Below are 23,416 nucleotides of genomic sequence, written 5' to 3'. Positions count from 1 at the left end.
TTTTCATACTTGATATTCTAGATCTTTTGTTTTTCTAGATGAATTTTGTTATTATTTTATCAAGTTCTGTACAAGTATCCCGTTGGTAATTTGATAGGTATAGCATTAAAATCATAAGTTAATTTTGGCAGTATTGTCATTTTTACTTTATTGGCATGCCTAGCCATGAGCACTGACTATTCCTCTAGCTATTTATTTCTTTAAAGAGCACTTCATAATTGAATCATACAAGTCTTTTTGTGTGTATATGTTTTGGGAGGTTGATCCCCAGATGTTTTATGCATTTTGTAATTATTTGGAATAGAATTTCCATTTCTATTGTTGCTTCTTGTTTCATTATTATTTAAAGGAATATGATTTATTTTTGAGGATTTATTTAGTAGCCTGAAAATTTGCTGAAACTATTAATTGTTTCAATTAGTATCTTTGCTGATTCCCTCAAATTTCCAGACTGGTGATTCTTAACTGTTATGTGTGTATTGTGGTTTGCTTTGGCAATCTGGTGAAACAAATGGACTCCTCAGAACAATGTTTTAAAATCCACAAAATAAAATATGTAGGATTAACAAAGGAAATCAATCTATCAACTTCAGGTTAAAAACCTCTTGGTTTAGACTAGTTCTGTCTGGCCCCAGAAGGCAAAATTAGGAGCACTGGAAGTTACAAGGAGACAAATTTAAGATGGTTTAAGAGAAAGCTTCCTACAATGAGCATTATCCAAAAAGGAGAATGGGCTGCCTTGAGAAAGAGCAGATGTCATTGGTGGTTTTTAGAGCAATAGCTGGATGATGGCTTGGTGGGTATGATGCAGACCCCTTCTAATTCTGCAGTTCTGATTCTGGCCATGGTGTACAGAACAGAACAGAAGGGCAGAGATTAAAGACAGGGTGACTACTTAGAAGCCTATTAGAATAGTGCAAGTGAGAAGGGGGTTTGCACTTGGAGGTCCACTATTTGGGGTAGTGGTAGTGAGAATTGAAAAGAATAGATTCAGGAGATTTTAAAAAGAATGAACTCAACTTGGTGAATGTTCTATTGACTGTGGATCAATAACACCAATTTTCATTGAGGAAGGATAGTACATTGGAGTATTCTGTATGCAGAGTGAAAAATTCAGAATTTGTACAGTGCTCTTAAAATATATATATATATATATATACACATACACACACACACACACACACACACACACACTCTTACTTCAAGATAAGTGAATGATTATATAAAGGAAATATTTAATAGTGACATCCACTATAATCTTCCTTACATTAAGCCATAAAATACCAGTGGGAAACAAAAGTAAATTTTTTATTTGCATCAGCAATAAATGCCAAAAGAAAAATTATACTCACACACTTCCAACTGCTGTGTTTCCTTTCCCTAATATGGAAAGATCTCTGCAAAATATTATTCTATCTAAAAGCTAACTTTTAAAATCTCTATTCAGAAGCTTCTTAACAACTAGTTGAAGAACATCTTAGAAATTATTGTCTTATATTAAAGTACGGCACATGAATTGCATACACACACACACACTCACATACACTGTACACACTGAGAGTACAGTGCAAGGAAAACTGAAGAATGATTTCATATATTATTCTTAGAAAGGCTGTTAATTGATCAGGGATACCAAGAAAATTTAATATCCTTCACATACATGGATATTATTGGTGACCAACCCACCTATCAGAAATGAATTTCTAGAGAAATCCTTGTGCAACATACCATAGACTCAGAGCCAAATCCTGTGCATTTAGCTAGAAATCAGCCTTGGGGATACAGGTGAAGGTGCATCAACTGAAAAGAAAATTCAGCTCCCTACATTTGTCTCCAAGTTAAACTTCTCAGAAAAAGTGAACAATAAACCAAAATCTGTATCAGCAAGAGAAGTTAGCCCAATGCAGTGTGTGCATATAATCATGACACACACACACACAACGTAAGTCTACCATTCAGTGGCTCTTGGGAAGTCACTCACATCCTGCTTTAGAAAGACGAGCTTCTGAGGTCTGGATTTTTTTTAAATAGGCAGTTAGGTGGTCTTTTGAAGAGAATGTTGGGCCTAGAGGCAGGAAGATCTGAGTTCAAATCCAGCCTTAGTCACTTTCTAGTTATGTGATTCTGGGAAAGTCATTTAACCTCTTTCTGCTTCAGTTTTCTCAACTATACAATGGGGAAAATAATAGCATCTGCCTCCCAAGGTTGTTGTGAGGATTGAATGAGCTAATATTTGTAAAGCATTATCAGCTAGCCTACCACATACTAGGTGATTAATAAACATTTATTCCCTTCTCTTCTTCTAAAAAAGAGAGTCAAATGGATGTGCTACTTAGCTGTTCTCACTCCCCAAGGGCCTCAGTGTCTTGAAGCAAGCATAAGGGAGGCAGACTAACAGAATGTGTTTATATCTTTAGTTTTTGAGTTTTTGCAGGATGGATGCTCCATGTGACACATCATGATATCAGTCCTGCTTTGTATCATCACTGGATTTTCCAAACCCAATCTGATGTGGACCAGGGGGTCCTAAGATCAGAGCAGCAGTGCTGAGCTACTCAGACTGATGTCTGCATTCTTAAATCGTTATTGAGACCATATTAGATGAAGGGGAATGGGGCATTTTTCATTAGATTCATTCTGTTGATCAGCTCTAGCAGTACTTTGGGACCTGGCAATGTCTCCAGATCCAATTTCTATCACAAGTCACCTTCTATTCCCATTTCTTATCGTACATATATGAGCAGTGGAGAGTCAGCATCAACTTTCTAGTATAAAAGCAAACCGATTCAGTGATTACCTAGGAATGAGAAAGCAGTGTGGTGTTATGGAGAGAATTTGGGACTTAGAGTCAGAAAGATCTGGGTATAAATCCTGCTGAAGATACTTACTAGTTATGTGATCTTGGGCAAGTCACTTAACTTTTAGCTGCCTCTATTTCCTCATCTGTTAAAAAAATAAAGGGGAGAGGGAAATTCTATGTCCTTTAAGGCCCCTTTCAGCTCTAAATCTATGATCCTATTGTCTTATGAAAAGATGAGACAGTCTAGAGACAAACAATACAATAAAAAATTTATTATAAAATTTCAGAAGACATAAATAGTCAGGTGCTTATTACAAGTGGAGCTGCACTAGAAGAACACTGACTTGAAGGCAGCACCAATACTGAAACGGAGTATGTCGGAAAAAGGACGAAGTGCAGCTTTTTCATTTGTTGGCATTCACTCTAAATGGATATTGCAAAAACAAACCAACCCCCAAACTGCCACACATATAAAACTTGGATTTCTAGTTTAGAAAGTTGGTTATTTAGCAGACAACTATTTTAGTAGTACCATAATTTTTTAATAAAGGACAGCAGGATTTGGGCATAACCAGACATTTAAAAAAAGATGATACAGAACAACATTTGTTTGTTTGTTTCTGTTACAGCAAAGCACAAAGAAATAAGTTTAAATAGGAAGGTTCCTTTGTAAATAACCGATAGATATAAAAAATAAAACAGAAGAAAACTCTCGTTTGGCTCATGAGTCTGAAAGGGAAGGAAGCACCTTTGGAGATATTTCATTTTTCCCCCTTTCCACATCTGGTGCATGAATCAAGACACGGCGTCCAGGTTCAAGTGCTTCAAGTACGTTGATGGAACTTTTGATGTTGCTAGTATACGAGGAAATATTTAGAAAGAGGAACAAATGACCCGACTGCAGGGCTGTCATCTACCAGCAGCTGGGTAGGAGAGCTGCATGGACCTGACAGCTTCTGCTCTTATAATATCTGCCCCTTTTTGAAATAGAAGACTCAATGAATTTCAGAATTGAAGAGCTGGAAGGGAGTGAAGAGATGAGAGGGGCGAGAAACCGCATGTGCCTGGTGGTAGGTCATTTTAACATGTTGTCCTCTTCATGGATATTTTCTTTTCTTCAGAAAGCACCACAGATACTATAGCAAGTTCATCTTGGCCTAGTGCTTGGCCTTAATTTATTTGAGATTAAAAGAAAAACAACAACATACTCCTTAGCAAAGCTTTGTCCATCCCCATTAGAATAGGTTCCTTTCGCTGGCAGTACTGAGAGGTTTGACACCTGCCATAATACTACAAAAGGTTACACAAGGCTTCCATGTTTAAATCTTTTATAATTCCATTTGTGTGTGTGTGTGTGTGTGTGTATGTGTGTGTGTTCCGGCCCATTAAAAACAATAACCCCAAAGTCAAAGAACCAAGCCTAGTTATTTTTCAGATTTCTATCTTACTTGGGCACAGCCCAATTCAGATTGTGCAGCTCTTTTCTTGTGCTGAAAATATATATATATTTTTTCCCACCATGGGAATCAGTCCTCAATTACAAATTAGATTTTGAACAAGACCTACAGCACTGTTTGCCATAAAACTTGTGGTTACACATTCCATGCTGGGGCACCAAGTAGCACCAATTGAAGTAATCTTTGCAGAAGGTATCTGAAAAAGAGGAGAAACCATCAACCTTCAACATTCTCATTAGATCAGAAGTTCCTTAGGGTCAGGGTCTTTCCTTTATTTATTTGTATCCCCAGAACCTAGCACAATGCCTGGCACATAGTAGGCGCTAAATAAATGTTTATTATATTGTAGTGTTGTATTTCCCATGACCTGTTAGCTCCCTACATACTACCATCCATCACAGTCAGCAAATATATGTTTTAGGCAAGCAAAAGATACTTTTTGACATTACTTTAAAGGGAGTGTTCAAACTATGTATGTCAGATAACTTCAAAACTGTAGGAGACCTTCCTTGGAAATTCTCCTGTAAAGCTTGAACTTCTCCTTTTTTCCCCAAATAAACCTATCCACCCACTCATTCACCTAGACAATAGTTGCTCTGTTAACCAAATCTTACATTTTAAATCCTCTGATTTAGCCAAACCACTCACTGTCTTCTAGATATATATTCCTCCTTAGAAAATACTCAACTGAGCCCTCTGGTCTCTCTAAATATTTTAGATATTTGGGGGGTATTTATACATGACTTGTAAAGCAACACAATCTGGGTAGATACAACAAATAGAAATATGCTAGGCTTTTAGGAGGTTTATATAAAGTGTATATCCTCACTTCTCTTATCCAGATATTCTGAACAGCTTTTTTATGTGAAACCTTTCTCACAACTATTTTCTCCCTAGTAGCAGTAAGGTGTTAGTAAGAATAGGATATTTTCAGACAAGGAAACCAGAGGCCACTTGTGTTGATTTAAAGAAAATATGGAGGATTGGGGTGGGGGGCAGGGTTGGGAATGAAAGAAAGCAGATCTTGATTCAGAGGTCCACCACATGGGGCTGCCCAGGACAGCCCCAAATGACATCTACTAAGGTCTACTTCTCATTGGCTCTGTAACTGCCAAGAATTAATTCAATAATCTGCCTTCATTAGCCTTACTATTTGTATCTATCATTATTCATACATTTAGTCATGTCATTCATCAGCTCAAAAATCTTCAGTGGCATACTATATCTTACAGAGAAAAGCTGAAATTCATCTAATTCATTACACCTTATATGGTTTCTCTCCAGACAAGACTACTTACTGTGCTTTTCTAGCTTCTGTCTTCAAGCTTAGCTATTCCTTTTGTCTGAAATATCATCTCTTTCCCTGTTTACTTGTAAAATTTGTACCCCCCTTTAGAGACCAAATCAAAGAGCCCTGATCCCTGGTTGGTCACAATCTTGATGTCTTCAGGCCTCTTAGAGCCCTTTGCATTTCTTGCATACTCTTATTACAAATTATTTTGTTTTACAGTTATCCCCTCATTCAAACATGAACATCCAGGGGACAAGGACATCATTAGTTTTTCTAAACTTTGTGTTTTTCTCTATCACCCACCATAAATATGTTGTAGAGTAGAGGCTTAATGCTTGTCAAAATGAATTTAAACATGAAAATACTATCAGTCATATTTACCTTTCTTCTCTGGGATAGGACAGAAGTGGGTATTGCAGGCTAGGGAGCTGATAGGTTTCTGCTGCACAAAGCATCCTGTGGCTGGTCGGCCACTTGCTAGGCACTGGACTGATCGTGTCTGAACTCCACCTCCACAAGTTGCTGTGCACTGGAAACGACAACCACAAAAATTATAAAGACATGCATGTGTGTGAGTGTGTGTGTGTGTGTGTGTGTGTGTGTGTTTTAGATTATTCAACACTTAAAGCTTCAGAAATGGCAAACTAGAGGCTGAAAAAGAAACATTTATGAGGAAGAAAGGCAAATGCCCAACACTTACAATTAGGCACAATGACCTGGAAAAGAACAAGGAGTTCTTTTCCCTCCTTCCCTCCCTCCCTCCTTCCTTCCCTCTTTTCCTTTTCTTCCTTCCTTCCTTCCTTCCTTCCTTCCTTCCTTGCTTCCTTCTATTACTTATTTACTTATGTAAATAATCATCTACAATAGCATTTTCTTCCCCCTTTTCCAGAAAGTAGGACAGCATACTGTGTGAAAATGATAATAAATATAGATATAATTCATCTTCTGCTGAAGGTTAGAAACAGTCAACAAAAAAGAAGGCATTGCTATCCCAAAACTTTTGACTCTAGAACAAGATGGAATTTTTACTAGCAATATTTTCAATAATGTTCTTAAAGCAACTTAAGTTCCATAATAAATTTATTATATCCTACTGTAAGCCTGAAACACCATGGGGTCAATTTTCTATTTATAATATGAATAACACTGCTCTTATGGGGTAATGTCATATTTTTAAGCTAACAAAAATCTTAGGTGGAATATGCATGTATTTGTAACTTTGGAAAGGATTAATTATATTTTTATAAGCCACTAGGTGGTATAGTGGATAGAGTGCCAGGGCCAGTCAGGAAGACTCAATCTTCCTGAATTAAAATCTGTCCTCAAACACTAACTGTGTGACCTTGGACAAGTCACTTATCCCTGTTTGCCTCAGTTTTCTCATCTGTAAAATGAACTGCAGAAGAAAATGGTCATCTACTCCAACAGATATGCCAAGAACACTCCAAACAGGGTCACAAAGAGCTGGACACAGCTGAAAAACAACTGAATGACAACAATTAGATTCTTTCCTAGTCAACTAAATTCATGTATCAACTTGTGGTTGTAACAAAAATTACTGAATATTGAACATAATGTTGTGAATCAAATTCTATAAAATATCCAAGAGCACCTTGCATGTGTATTTATCTTATAAAGTGAAAAGTCAATTACTTAAATATTAACCTCTCAACTCATAGTTTCAGACACTGAAAGCTGAAAGCTACCTCAAAGGTTGTTTATAAATGTAAAAAACATGCCCAATAATTAGCCAACCTGACTCTACTTTAAGATCTTCTATGATAGGGAATGGATGAGCTTCAGGCAATCCTTTATTTTTTTTTTTTTTTAGAGCTTATAATTGTTGGGACATTTTCCCCCTCTTTAATTTCTGTCCATTGATCCTAGATTTACCATGCAGAATAGGCCTAACTCCTCTTTACATCACAGTACTTCAAATATTTGAAAAATTCTAGATTTCTAAACATGCACATTTCCTTCAATCAATCCTCATATGCTATGATCTTGAGTTCTTTCATTGTCCTGGTCACCTTCCTAGACATATTCTAGCTTTTCAACATCTCCCATATTCATTCATATGTTAATTCTGAACATTTCACAGGTATCTATTGTCTATTATAGACATAACACTGTGTAAAAAGAAGCCTATGAGAACTTCTTGCATAAAGTAAGACAAGTTGTTAGTATATGAAACAGCTGAAGTTTCTTTATTCTTCATGCTGCATTTCAAGAAAAATGTAGACCTGAATTGAGTAATATGGAAAACCTAAACTGAACATACTATCTCACCAAAAATGTAATTTTAAAATATCTGCATATCTGCATATATAGATAGTTCTACAAAATGCTTTAGCAAATACTCTCTCTCTCTCTCTCTCTCTCTCTCTCTCTCTCTCTCTGCCCTGAGATGTAAAACATCTTCTAGCAAATTTCATGGTATGACTTTATAGCAGAAAAAGTACAGGGAATCCAAGATGGCTTCAGAGTTCTCAAAGTTCAAAGGACATGAGTTATCAGCATGAAGAGAGGCTGGATAATGACTGTCCACCCTCCCACAAAATAGAAGTCTGAGGGAGTAGTGGCAGGTGCAAGAAATGGTAATGCCTGGCAATGAGCACTTGTAGGGAATTCCCTCTCAATAGGGGTAGTAATTATATTCACGTATTGAATAGAGACTTTAGCAGCAGGTTATTACTAATGATTTTCAGATTGGCTAATTGAAACTCTGTTGAAGCAAATTACTGAAATCTGAATGGGAGTGAAAATGAGAAGCACTCTTAAGACTTTGCATGCCATTTTGACCCATGGTAGTATCTAAGCAACCTTGAGTTCTAACTTACACATGTGAATATTTAGGTTATTGGCTAGTTTAATTAATTATCCAGTAGGTATGACCCCGTGAAAGTTACCTACAGTCTGGATGCTTGTTATGTAAGTGACACATCCTTATCAAGATACTTTTTTTTTATGCAGAAGAATTAAGATGTCATGGAAGTTCTAGGGATTCAGAGTAATCTCAAGTCTTGTCCAGGGTCCTGAAGGGGCTTGTCCATTGCAGGTACTTTCCCATTTGTTTCTGGAACCAAACTGGCTTATTGGGGGTAATCAATACTGTGGATAACCCAAGGTCATGTTGGACATCCCGGAGTGATTCTAGGGTCACCAGGGCTAAACATAGCCATACTCCAAATAAGACAGTCCAAAATACTCCCCCACCTCACTCTTCATCCCAACAAGGCTCAAGAGTCTACTCTAGATCCAAGTCTCTGGATAGGTCAGAACAGAATCTGGATATTAAGGGAGACAACTAAATGATTTCCAAGGCCCCTTCTGGTTCTGATTATTCTTTAACATCCTTTGTTGGATTATCATACATCTCAAATTGCTTAATTGTGGATACCCCAGGATGTTCTCCTGGACTTCCTTTTCTTCTGTCTTCACTCTCTTTTACTTGGGAACCTCATCAGCTCTCATTGGTTTAGTTTATATCTCAGTGCAGATGACTTCTAGATCTATATATCCAGCAACAGTCTCTCCTCTGAGGTGCAGGACCATCACCAACTGCCTATTGGCCATTCCCAACTGAATGTCCAATTGTGAAATGTGCAAAACAAAACTTATTACCTTTCACTCTGATCTTATCTCTCTTCCAAACTTCCCTATTGCTGTGAAAGGTTCTACTATTCTTTTAGTCACCAAGGTAGTCATTTCTCAATGTTATTCCTGAGTCTTTATTTTCCCTTAGTTCACCTAATGTTCTCATTTCTACCTCTACAACTCCTCTCTCATCTGCCCCCCTTTCTTTTTCCACACAGCTTCTACTCTATTTCAGTCCCTCATCACTTTTCCCTTGTTCTACTGCACTTGGACAGCTGGGTGGTTTCATGGATAGAGGGCTGGGCCTGGAGCTGGAAACATTCATCTTCCTCAGTTCAAATCTGGTTTCAGTCACTTACTAGTTGTGTGACCCTGGACAAGTCACTGAACTCTATTTGCCTCAGTTTTTTCATCTGTTAAATGAGATGGAGAAGAAAACAGCAAACCACTCTAGCATCTTTGCCAAGAAAACCCCAAACAGGGTCATGAAGAGGCAGACGTGACTGAAATGACTCAACAATTCTGCAGTAGTCGTTTACTTGGTCTCTCTACTTTAAGACTCTCCTCTCTGTAATCTCTCTTTTACGCTGTTGCCAAACTGCTTTTTCTTTATGTGCATGTCTGGCCACGTCATCCCATGCTCATTGAACTTCATTGACTCCCTATCATCTTAAGGAACAAATATGAACTATTATACTTGGCATTTAAAGTTCTTTGCTATCAATCAGTCTATCAAGTATTTATCAAGCACTATGCCCAGCACTTTGCTAGGTACTGGGGATACCAGTATAAAGAATAAAACAATTCCTACTGACAGTGAGCTTATGCTACCTAATGCTAATCTACCTTTTCAATCGGTTACAAATTCTTGACCTTCATATGCTCTACAATCCAGTCAATCTAGCTTTCTCATTTTTCTTCATAAATGAAACTTAATTCTTGATCTCTGTGTCCCTTACCTCTTGTAATTCCTTGTTTCCTGTAAGACTTAGGTCAAGCTTTTCATGAATTTCTTCTTGATCCTCACTAACTACTGGTATTCTCTCCCACTTTAACCACCTTGTATGTGTTTTGGATGTGTCTAGATAAGCACAGATTTTTCTCACCCATAGAACATAAGTTCCTTGATGGCAGAGGCTGTTTCCCTGTTGTCTGTGTATCCCAAGTGATTAGCATAGTGTCTGGCATCTAGGAGGTGCTTCAATAAATGCTTACTGAATGTTTGACCCTAAGACCCTACTTTGGCAATAAGAAGTTTGGAGAGTTCACCACTCCACAGAATTTTAGGGGACTTTTTTTGATACATAAATTTCCTCTGTAGAGATTATTTTAGTGCTTTTCCCATACACCTCCGCTCTTAGCATTGTTTGCTTTGGAAATGAAGAAAGTGAACATTTCAATGAAAGTGAATACCTGTGTGAACAAACCACATACTTATGAATATGACTGCTCAATGGAACAATCCATGACAACAACTCAAAGAACAGAGAAAACTAGAAATGCACCAAGAAAGGAAAGGAAACAGCAATCAGTGGGTCCAAAAAGGAAATCTATAAACAGTCTAGCCAGAATTATGTAAATTATTTTAAGACAAAGGACCTGCTCCAAAAAATGTTAAAAATGTAAGCAATTAAAACAGTACTGCAAAAAGATAGCAGGCTTGATTTTTTTTCTTTTGGATAGTTTGATACACAATGGTGAAATAAAACCTGTTAAACAGAAGGTATAAAAGTGGTATGAAAATTGCGTTATGGTATATGGGTAACACCACTTGCCAAAAATTACAGGAACATTCTGCCAGAATCCCATAGTATAAAGTGACCTTGAGCAGGGCTCCAGGCTCTCTTCCTGAGACCTTAGCCAAGGGGCAATAAACGCTGCTTTCCATTGTTTCCTCCACTTTCCCTGCCCCAGTTGGGGCTCTTAATCTAGGAATTCAAAAGTCCTCCCCCTCTGACTGAGTGACAAACACAAGATCACATAAACTATTCCTTCTGTGTGGGGAGTGAGGATGAAAAATAGAAAGGATGTCTGTAAACTGACAAGCTGAGAGCATTTTAATTTTTCCTCTTTGGGCTGAAGGAAAGTTAGGCCCACTGGATGTTAAAATCAAGCACCTTGGGATTTCAGCTGATAAGCATGGTATGCCTCTAATGTTTCTGCTAGGTTTTTTCCTTCCCCTCCTCTCTTGCCTTTCTTACAAAGCTCAGCAAAATTCCTCAGTAAGTTAGTCTTAAAATATGACCATAAGCAACCAGAGAAAATTAATTGTGTGGGCATGTGAATGCTTAATTTTCAAATTATCAGGGTCAAATACAATTGATACAGCTGTTTTCTATCAAATATTCCTTATTTCTGTATATTCTGGTCTGAAACATAATTCTAAAAAGAGGGAGGGGGCTGGTTTCATTCTTTGCAAGTGTGTTTTTAGACGTTCCTCGAGGTCATAGTTTGCTCACTGGCATCCTGGACTATGCTAAGTACAGTATCACTGAGAGTATTTCCTTAAACACTCTCCTCCCTCATTAAAAAAATCCCAAACTCTAATTTTATAAAATTTGAAATTTCTTCACTTGGTTGATAAATATTTTAGTTGGAAATTCTGAAAATATTGTGTTCTTCATATTGATCAAGATGGGAGGTAATGTGCCATAGTGGTTAATGAGCAGGCTTTATAGTTAGGAAGACCCAGATTCAAGTCTAACCTCTAAAATTTACAATCCCTGTAAACTGGGGCAAGTCACTTAACTCCTCAGGTCTCTGGACAAGTCTCTAAGGTTCTGAGTGAGTTACAGATTTCCTTCTACAGAAGTTTTCACACTAGGAGTTTCCCCAAAATATGAAATCACAGGTACCAATTCCCAGCATCCCTCGTCCCACATGCATACACACTTAAATAGGGGTGAAGGATAATCAAGATTAAAATAGTAGTCGGACAAGGAGGTAAATAAAATCTTGAAAAGATTCATTCAAATTTCATGCATTAAAGGATTCATGACTTCAATTCCCTAACTTCTACTGAGGTTAAAAAATGTATTAAGTTGCTTAATACTGTTATTTCCTTGGTTTATCAATGTCTTAACCAGATGGTCAAAATTTAATGCTAGAGTTCTGGATATATTTCTCGAATTCCTCCAGTCAATAAAGAAGGATTTTATGAGAGGCACACTAAAGTTCAAAGTTAAACAGCTTTTACTTCCAGCTTTGTTTGTTTGTTTTAAATTAACCTAAGAATTAGGTGGAGTCCTTCAATTCTTTCTTTTACCCCAAAGGTATGCTGATTCAAAAGTAATCAGTGCTCCTTTGACTATAAATAAGACTCTTGAACTACATTGGGGAAACCATTGGTGGTAGTAATGGTAAAATGGTTTTATATGTGATCTACGTATCTATAAATATGACTACAGAATAAAAGTAATTTAGGTAACTTGGGTAAACTCCCCTTGCTTTGGCTTCAGTCTGAATATTGCCCTTATTACCTAGATAACAGCACAATTCATTTACTTTGATCTGTGCATTTACTGTGATCTGTTAGACAACATCTTAAAACAAAGAATTACGTTAAAAATGGAAGGAAGGGGCTAATATCTGACAAATATAAAAATCTTAACAAATGAGCTAATATTAACATTTGGCATATATATATATATTCCATAATACAATCTCTCCAACCCCTGTTTTAAGCTTAGTTGATTTGTTTCTACCCAGGATCAATATTTTTTTTTGTGTCTACTATAAGCTTATTTAATCTCCTGAGGATCTTTTTGGCAAGGTTTGTTTATAAGGAATTGTCAGGAAATAGAATTTCTGGTACTCCCAAATTGTAGTTTCCTGTTGAAGAAATGCTCTTTTGCAGAAGTTGTAGCCTTGGACTGAATATGTTGGTTTGCATCTGCTCTGAGGTGGGCCATAACTTCACTTGGGTCCAATTTAGTGACTACTGGTAAATGGTGGTGAGATTTGTCTGTGCTCCAAAGGGCCTCCCTTGGAACAATCATTCTGCAGCTACTGAGATCTTTTAGTACTTTAGCAGGGTTTTCAGTTTGCTCTGAAGAGCTTTTCTCAGTGTTCAGTTCAACACTGCTCCATTCATTTCATGCAGGGCTGAAAATAGTTTACTGTTAGAACCCGAGAGACTATTCTCCAAGACTTCATGTAATCAGAGAAATTAGAAGTGAAAAAAGCCCAATACATTATCTGGGACATGATTCCTCCCCGTAGTTCAGCAATTAGTGTCTTTTTTCCAATCTCATTTGAAATGACCTTACTGATGCTAACTGAGCTTCTTTCATTTACCTGGGGAGTCTATTTTCCTGATAATCACCCAACTAAGTAACATCTGCTGATTTCATTAACCTAACTCCCAACTCATCTAATTCAAGATATTTAGTACGACCAGTTTGCCAAACACTAAAACACTGAAAAAAAAGTATCATATATCATCTCTTTTTTATGCTCCCTTTCAGTAGCAATTTGCATGAATTTATAATGGTTATGAACCCCTATTTAACTTGGTTAAATGAAATAGATCATCATGCATCGCTGCAGGTAGAAAGAAAAAAAGTATTTTGAGTACATGAATATGTATCTAGGCAATTGGATTAAAAAGTAAATATTCATGTTACAGGGTAGAAATGGCTGTTTTCTTTTATTATGGCACTGGGCCTCACAAGGAGATAAATGGTAGTCTGATTGTTAACAGTCACTAGAAGAGCTAGGTGGTGTGGCAGATAGATTGCTGGGCCAGGAATCAAGAAGACCCAAGTTCAAATCCAGCCATAGACATTACTGAAGCCTTTGCTTCAGCTTCCTCATCTGTAAACTGGGGATGATAATAATATGCACTCTCCAGGGTTGTTGTGAGGATGAACTGGGATAATATTTATAAGACTTTGCAAACTTTTAAGCATTATATAGATGCTAACTATTATTATAGCTGGAATGTTGCTACTAAGTGGTTCTTAGTTACCAATGTCTCTAACTTAGGAAGATCATCTGTGCTTACCTTGTTCCAAGGAAATACTTAGTCTGCTCTTCTAATAGGGTGAATGCAAAATGTTTCCTAGAGAATCCACTGATTTCTCTCACACATAGTTTAAGCCCTTTTCTACCTCTCCCTTCTGTCAATAATATGGCCCAATTAGGAGTGTATTTAAATTCTACCAAGGATATCTACATTTTCTAGCTTTCCTGCTCTAATCACTGCTTTCCCCACTAAAGTCTCTTGACTATTACTTCCATCTGATACCTTTACAATCATCACATGTTGAAGAGCTTGGTAAATTCTTTCATTTTTCTGTAGCTAGGGTCCCTGTTGCATTTTCCTTTTTTTCCATTTTCCTACTGATCAGAATTCTTTGCCTGAGCTTGAACTGGGGATTCACAAACCCCAAAAGGCTGATGCCGAGCAAACAACTTCATGATTATAGACCTCGGCCTTACTGGGATATTAGCACTACTGATTCCAGTTCTCAAGCTCTGCTTTGATGCATGACACTTACTGTCCTCAGTGCCACTCATCAACACCCCAAGGTCAGCATGTCATTTCCTGTTCTCCTCTCAATCACTCAGAATTCTCTTGACAATGGAATTGAGTGCTGTGCTACTGGAGTCTGGTGACAAGGAAGAATTTGTCATAGTTACAAAGAGGTTAGTTTTTTTAGGGTACACAGGCAACTAGTACAGTGGATGACCAAATGGCTCATCCACTACACGGTTCTTTCCCATGCAAATCTAGAAAATTACTGACAACTTGTGCATAGTCATGGTGAAGAATGTCTGGAATGACACACTGCTCCTCACACTGCTCAGACTGTGATTTCACACCCCTGTTTTCGTCATGCTGATTCATTCAGACAATCCAACAGGTGTTTGCACTTAACCAGTCATACCCAAACCAAATTAGCATGTGAACCATCTGAATCTCTGCCCACATGATTTAAGTTAGTCCTAACTCAGGAGTCCCCCACTGAAAGAGATGATGAATAAAGTTCTTAAGTCAATAGAAATCTCATGAACCAAATAAGAGAAATGGAGATTTTTTAAACTGTTACAAGAATAAGCCTTGTGAGTGCAAAGGGCGAGTGGGCAGACAGCCATTACATCTTGACAATTTTCCACAACCCTGGAAAGCTGACTATTGCACAAAAGTGCTTATGGCATACATATCACTTTGGATTCTCATACCACAATAATTTATGATCTTGAAGAACTATAAAACACCCGGCAAATGAACAGTACTTGCCAGAAAGCTTATAGTCCCCATATGATAAAAATGACTTATCAGACAACTGATTGAGTATCTTTAGTCTTTTGAAAGCTGTGAAGATATATATTCCTTTTTTTTTTTTGCTCAAAATGCCAAAAATGGTTTAAATTAAATACAAATAAGACTTCTTTTTCTCTTTGTAAATTCCCCTAAAGTCTCTTCATAACTTTCTTCTGGGAAGTAATAATAATATTTCAAAATGAGACAACGTGGTAACCCCACTTTGTTAGTCTTAATGTCTTAGCTGGTAGATACTGTTGGCAGTTATGTTGCATACATGAAGGAGACCAAATCAAGGAAACTAAGCAAAGAAAGTTCCTACCCATTTGGTGCTATTTGTGTAGCATAAGAAAAACTTTTCAAGGCACAAAAGGCTCTAATTTCCCCTGTCCAAATTAGATTGTCAGAAAGATGGTATGATTCAGGTGCATCTCATACCTCTTAATGAAAATACACAGCAACTTTTTGATCAAAATGTCCCAAAGATGAACTTGGAAGGTATTTATTGTATACAGTAGTAGGATTTTTGTTCTTTTTTATGGATTTATAAAATGCCTTTCCTCTAAAGTGCTTATAGATTAGATCAAGAGGCTATGACTGATAAGAAAAGAGACATACACCACAATGGTATTACTATTGGGTAGCCCTGGCTTTTTATAAACTTGTCAACATATTACTAAGTCAGTGCAAATAGCTTTTCCCTAAGATAGAATGAAATAAAGGTATGATTCAGACAATATTTGGATGTTACCAGTTCTTTGTGGTTCAATAATTTTAGAAAATACAATGACTGGGTTTGAGAGTTACTGACGGTGTTGAAGGGACAATTCTATTTATTTTTCTTCTAAAATATTTTTTTAAAATAATTTTTAGTATTTGTGTTGGGTTATGGTTCAATTAAATACTCAATCTTAGAGTTTGTGAAGTTTTTTCTTCCTTTGTGTTTTACTTGAGTCTTTAATTAATCAGTAGGACATATGAATAGTAGACATGGATAAGAATTTCTGGTTCTTAATACCTTTCTTCTATCAAAGGAATAGGGAGCAGAAAGTGGAGTGAGTGGAATGAGAAAGCAGCAACCACCTCTTCCATCTTCCCAATAGCAGTGAAAAATAGTCACTGAGGAAAGTGATTCCATTTATCTCTGAGCTAGGTAACCTCTGCTCTATTCCTTTATCTCAACTGTTGTGGCAAGAAGAGACAAAGAGTAGTAGACACAGTGGACATGGACTCTGATGGCTCAAAAAAAATCATTTTCCTGGAATTTTGGCATCCTTGTTCAAATGGCTATTCTGTTACCTTTCCAAAGATGACTGAGCAGCCTTAGATTATTTTCTATATGGAAAAATCTTACTCCGTTGGAATTTCAATGCTCACAAACTATTAAATCCTTAATAAAAATTCAACCTAAGTGAAAATCAGTTACTAGTTTCTATAGTGCATGTGATGTGGCTCCCTGACCGGGAAGTGAACCATGGTCAACTATTTATTAGCTTGTTAAACCACATTCCAGCCACTTTTTGTGTCTCTCCCCACCCCCACCCCTCCGCAATCAGATAAACATGTTCACTAGAGTAGTCTGGATTAAAAAAAATAAAATTATTTTGGTATAGTGTCTATACTCTAAAACAGTAATTTAAAATGAGGATTTTAGTTGCAAATGATTAGTATGACTTCATATATATGTATATATATACACATATATTTATAGATATATACATATGTATAAATACACACACGTATACACACATGCCATGTCTATATGGTGATAATGATCTTGTATAAGATCTTTCTGGAAAGGATGATCCCAACAGTAATTGAAGTCCATCTGTGGGGAACTTTACTTGATTTACTTCTTTGTATTGGGCACATTGTATGTGTTCACCCTTCATTGCCAAAGAAGACCATGCCATCAGAGAAATAATGACATGACTTGCACTTGACTTTGTTTTGAGTGAGGAAGGGCTGTGCAGGTCACTAGTCTCACTTCTCCTCCAGAGCCATCTGAATCCAGAGACCAGATATTCATCAGGATGCCTGGAGATGACTCAGGATGAGGCAATTGGAGTTAAGTGACTTGCCCAAGGTCACACAGCTAGTGAGTGTCAAGTGTCTGAGGTAAGATTTGAACTCAGGTCCTCCTGACTCCTGCACTAGTCCTCTATCCACTGCACCACCTAGCTGCCCCAATTGGGCACATACAACCCTTGAGCGAAGACTAAAGGAAATTTCTCCTCCCTTATTCCCCAGTTTCTACTATGTTTCTAATTTCAGGTCAAGTGGAGAATGAATCTGATCCTTCTGGGAGTTCTGGCTTCAGCTATGCACAGTGACAGGGTTGGCATCTGGGGGCAAAGGATTGCTGAAAGGGTAGAGGGGGGTATCATTCTTCCTGGCAACACATCATATGCTGTAGTAGAAGGAATCCTAGTTTATGTAGATTCTCACCCCAGCTCTTTCACTTCCTAGATGGATGAATTTGGGAAAGTCATTGGTCCAGATTTTCTGTTCCTTAGTTTCCCCACTTGTAAATTGAGGGTGCTAGCCTGGATGATCTCCAAAGTCACTTTTGGCTCTGATATACAGCTTCTTTTCTGACATGACCATGATCCCTTTTGTCACTGCATATATTACAGGCCTCTCCTGTGCTCAGGAGTTGACCCTTGGGATACAGCACAGATGCATATGATGAGATATTCTCCCCTGTCACATAGTAGGAGGCACAGCTGCATAACACATAGTGGTTTGAGGACGTTAGCATGATGTCTCATGAGAGAATCCTAGAATTATCAAAGTTTAAAGGGAAAAAATGTCCTTAGAGATCATCTAATTCAATCCTCTCCATTTGAAGATGAGAAAACTGAGACTCAGAAAGGTGAACAGATTTGTGTGTGGTCACATAGACATTTACTGGCAAAGCTGGGACTAAAGTAGCCTCCTGGCCCATAGTTAAGGGCTGCTCCCACCACTATACACACTGCTGCAGTGTTTGGAGAAAGACAAAGCTCAGTGTATGACATCTATTATATTCCTTTGGGAAAAAATAGGGCCCTTCCTAAAATGGGAGAAAACATGCCCAGATATTCTTTGGAGGAGATTAACTTTGGAAAGTGAAGACTCCAACTTGTAGATGAATATAGGAAAATGCTTTACCATTTAGTTAAATATTCACAATCTCTTAGGGGACATTATTGAAAGTCACTAGAGTCATTAGATTTTATAGTAGGAATGGTGTTCCAAGTATGTCTAATCCAAGCATTAATTCCTTTTACAACATCTCCAACAAGTGGGCATGCAGCCTCTGTTTAAATGTGAACTCACTACCTCGATAGTCTGCCTATCAAATTTGTTGAATGACCTGAGGTTTTAGGATGTTCTTTCTTGTTTTGATCAAAACTTGCTCACTTCTAATTTCAATCTATCATGGGTTGAAGATTCATTAAAATGCATATAGTTTTTTACAATTCATTATATGGTTATCAATCTATGTATGGATGAATTATCATCTAAGTGGTTGACAATTGAAAATAAAAAAGCTAGACTCCAAGAGAATCTGGAAAAAAAGAGAGATTTAAATATATTTTTAGTGAGGAAGGAGTGGAGAGAGGGATAGGTTTTTGAATAAGGTAAGGTAGGCTTGAATGGAATACAACAATAGAGGCCTCTTGAATAGGGAGGAAGAAACATGAAAGCATGAAGTACTCTGAAAATATTAAGGGGATCATTAAAAGAACAATTTCACCTCTATGGCAATGTTGCCTATGGTTGTGTACATCCATTCATGTTAGGGAAAATATTCATCTGAACTACTGGCTATTATTAACTTCCTGGCCCATATGTTCCGAAAAAAGAAGTAAAATGTTATAGGAGGCAAAGAGTTTCTGTCTCAGAATAAGTCAGAGCTGGGTTGAAGTATGACCTCTGACACAAACTGGCTTTATGACACTGTGCAGGCCTCCTAACCTCTCAGACTATACATTACAAAATAGTGACCAGTTTGTATTGGTAAAGGGAGTTTCCCCATAAGGATTTCTATCACAAATGAAATCACTAGACCAAACCACGTTTACCCACTCGATTCAGAGTCAGCTAGGTAACATAATGGTTATAACGATAGATCTGGAGTCAGGAGGACCAGAGTTCCAATGTGGCCTCAAACATTTACTAGCAGTGTTATCCTGAGGAAGTCATTTAATTTCTGTCTGCCTTAGTTTCCTCCATTGTAAAATAAAAATAATAACAGCACCTACCTCCCAGGCTTGTTGAGAAGAGCAAATGAAAAAATATTAGTAAAATGCGTAGTCTAGTGGCTGGCAGAGAGCAGATGATTAATAAATGTTTGTTTCCTTCCTTCCAACCCCACTAAAAAGTCAGTAAGAAACAATTTAATGACCTATAATTTCAATGATACAGAGTGTTTCAGGTGACTAAATTCCTCCTGTTAATGAAGATCTGTACTTTCCCTGCAATTTCTAGCCTTAGAGAATTGCCTGGGGGCGCTGGGAGGAAAAATGATTTGCCAAAGGCTACACAACATATGTGTGTGTGTGTGTGTGTGTGTGTATGTGTGAGCAGGCACAGTTGAACCCAAAGCTTCCAGATTTCCAGATTAGCTTTCTATCCATTATGCTACTCTGCCTCTTTAAAAGCCCATCAATCTTGATAGATGTGGATTAAATTATAGATTGTTATCATTTCTCTAAAACAAAACTCCATATCCTACAGATATATTTAGAAAGTCATATCTACATGATCAGAGAAGTGTTATTTTACAATAAATATTGGCAGATGAATTCTGTTTGACATCTTGTGGGTATAAGGAGGGGTTAAATATGGATTTGTTAAATGGAAAGTTGACTTCTCATGGGTCAGAATGTAAAATCTAGGCTATCCAGGTTGGAAGTACATTTTGCGTTGTGCCCTATAGTTCAATAGCTAAAAGGCTTGAGAGGTATGTGCTTTAATTGAACTGATGCCAAATGGATGGGGACTTCAATTTGCATTCAGTCAATAGCTGCACCAATCATCCATTTAATTTGAATGCCAGTATCCATTCATGATGGAGGGTGGGAAGGGACCCTTGCACTTCTCTTTATTTTTTGGAGAAGCTTTAGGAAGATATGGCTGTAGAAATGATCCATGTAATGAAAAAGATACCTAAACAAGAACAAAGAGGAGTTACTCAATACAAGAAGCTTATGACTAAGAGTACCATAATTGTTTCTGGGCTCCTTTTTATTTAGCTTTTAAAAAATACCCTTCCATTTCCCAATTTGCACAAATCTGGACCTGCTTCACTCTATTGCCTGAAGGATATACATAAGCATGTGAATATTTTGATGGTTCATAGATTTTCACTAAAAAAATTAGATCTTGTATATATTGTAACCTTCCAAAGAACCTGTATTAGGTATACCAGGGACCAGACATCAACTACAGAATTCAACTAATGGAAAAAGAATATAAAATGAACAACAGAAAGAAATTATTTGAGAGTATTCCCTAAAAACAAATGCATGGGGCTTAAAAACAACTCTTCATTTTGGGAAAGGGGGATTATGAAAACCCTCAGATTTTCAGACAAGAGCTAGTTTGATTTGGCATATCTTTCCACTTTTATTTAAGTCAATCTTGTTTTGTAATGGGCCACATAATATTTACAGAGGGGGAAAAGACATGGATAGACAACTAACTTTTGCTCTCTTGAAAGACTGATACAGTCAGTTGTCTTTGGAATTGAGGAGAACAAAGATCAAGGAAATGGAAATTTCTGATTCTCCTTTTGTCCTCAAGAGTCAGAAGTGACCTGAACTGATGGGAGATTTCTGGATTCCTTAAGTTAGATGAGGAAGCAGAAATCCCTGACATAATGGGGAAGATGGTTATTCCTCCTTAAAAGTCAATACTCGCTGAACAGTTTATGTGAGAGAATTAGAAGGATGATACAAGATACAAGTATTTAAGAATGAATCGAGTGATTGTCTCAAGAAAGGACACAAATGCAGTCACTTCTCTGTGCAGGCAGATGAGACAGTCAACAACACGAGGGCACTATATTTTATCCAGAATAAAAAAAATGATGCTTGTGCATCAGATCTTCCTTTCCATGTCATAATCTTTCTATATCTTCTTCCCTCTGCACCCAGAGAAATGGAAGGCAAAGAAACTGAGGTTGTAGAAAAAGGCAAGGTAACTGAGAAGATAGCAAAAAGGAATTAAAATGAAAGGTAAAGGAAGAAAAGGAAAATGAAATAAAATGAAGCAGAAGAGAGAGAACAATATGTGAGGGATACAATCAGGGCTTTACTTTGTGCTTCTAGGAAAGGGACATATTGAAATGTCAACTAATGAGACAAAGACCATACACAATCATTTTGTTATTATTTTGCATGTTTGTTTAAAAAAAATTGAATTGGGAAAAGAGGGAGCAAATAGGTAGGGGGAGAAAATGGTATGGACAAAAGACAAACCTCACCGATTTTACCAGCTAAAAGCTGGCTCTACTTAAATGTACGTAAACAATTCACATGATATCCTATATATATTTGGACTTGTGAAATTCCCTAGTTAATCTACCATGAACTTTAACCCTTTTCATCCTGAAGTTGTTTTTTCTCTTCATGCGTATTCTATGAGGAATTCTGCCCCCATCTCACCCATAGCATTAAATCTTCCTATATGTGATGAGTGGGTGATAATTCTGAGCAAAGGACACAAACATGCTCTTAATGGCTTTGTAACAATTGGATATCAAGCCCTAAAATACACACACACACACACACCTTTAAAATAAATGTAATAAAGCAGCTTAATAGGACATTGGGGACTGAGACTCTGAGGAAACATCACTGTTTAAACTTCACCACCAAACAGTAGAGTCATAAATTTTGCTTACTAAGCCTCTGAGAATTTAAAACTGTCAAGTACCTGAGACCAGGGAGAAGAGTACCACGTGCCCCTAGCACGCCTCACTGCAGAGTACACTGGTTGCTTGGGACATGAAAACAGGGTGCATTCTCTTTCCAACTCCAGGTTTGGTTTTGGCAAATGTAAGCATTTCTTTGAAGCCAGCTCTCTGTATTTTCCAGAAACATATTTTTCTGCACATTTTAACAACCTTTTCTGTATTCCTCTTTCACAAGTTACAGAGCACTAAAGGTAAAAAGAGAAGGAAAAAAATAAGAGGATTAAAATAATTCCTCTGAAGTAATAATTTTAGAACAAAATTCAATTTGGAGGTTAAAATGTTATACAATTATTAACAGTTTTAACATGAATGTAACAAAACTTAGTGGGGACCCCAGATTTCATTATTTTAACCAAATATAGTGATTATCTTTTAAAAAAGGATTTTGAGTGCATACTGGCTTTCAGTACCAGGTGATACTTGTTGGCAGACTAGAGCTGCATAGGCAGAGCAGTCTAGAAACACAGGACTCAATGAGCTTCCAAAGTGACATTGTGGCTGCTGGCTCTGTGGAACCTATCCAAGACTCATTGAATTCCTGTGTTTTCTGAGCCTTTGCTTGGTTAGCTGCTTATGTATGTTCCTGGCTGTTTCTTCCTTGGCACTTGCCATTCCTTTTTCCCCTCCTGATTGGTTATGGATGATCTCCTGCTTAAATAATATAACTTCTGCTTGGTGAGTTATCCCTCTGTGCTCCTTTCTCAGTAGTTTTTTTTTTTTTCCACCATCCACAACTATGGACTGATTTTGTGGCCAAGACTAGGCTTCACTAAATCTTCTTTATCCCATCTTACCACAAGGCCTGTAAGGCCAACTGGGTTGGGCCAATATGACAGAGATCAACATAGTAAAGATGCTAAAGGGTGGAAGCGGGAGAAGAGAAGAAAGGAATAATGCCTGGGAGTGAGACCAAATGGCATCTCCCCAGTAGACACTCTCATGTTGTACTGGAACTTATTCGAGGCTTCACTGAAAGAAAAAACACAGGGCTAACTGGCATATTCCACTGTTCAATATAAAGGTCCATACTGTCTAC

At 37.4% G+C, this 23,416-nt stretch overlaps 1 protein-coding gene across 3 annotated transcripts in view; it reads right to left on the bottom strand.

Moving 5' to 3' along the window:
- Positions 1 to 3,052: 3,052 nt before the first annotated feature.
- Positions 3,053 to 23,416, bottom strand: part of ADAMTS16 (ADAM metallopeptidase with thrombospondin type 1 motif 16) — a 252,081-nt gene continuing 231,717 nt past the window's right edge. For all 3 annotated transcript variants that reach the window (XM_072605378.1, XM_072605380.1, XM_072605379.1), the window contains 3 exons: positions 22,341 to 22,565; positions 5,930 to 6,077; positions 3,053 to 4,453 (listed from right to left, as the gene is read on the bottom strand). In XM_072605378.1, the coding sequence (XP_072461479.1) occupies positions 4,338 to 4,453; positions 5,930 to 6,077; positions 22,341 to 22,565 (489 nt within the window). In that variant the 3' untranslated portion in view covers positions 3,053 to 4,337. The remainder of the gene's footprint in view (positions 4,454 to 5,929; positions 6,078 to 22,340; positions 22,566 to 23,416) is intronic.

Source organism: Notamacropus eugenii, chromosome 4, assembly GCF_028372415.1.
Source record: "Notamacropus eugenii isolate mMacEug1 chromosome 4, mMacEug1.pri_v2, whole genome shotgun sequence".
Lineage (NCBI taxonomy): Eukaryota > Metazoa > Chordata > Mammalia > Diprotodontia > Macropodidae > Notamacropus > Notamacropus eugenii.
The sequence above is the reverse complement of the archived record's forward strand: the minus strand, read 5'-3'. Positions and strand labels throughout refer to the sequence as shown.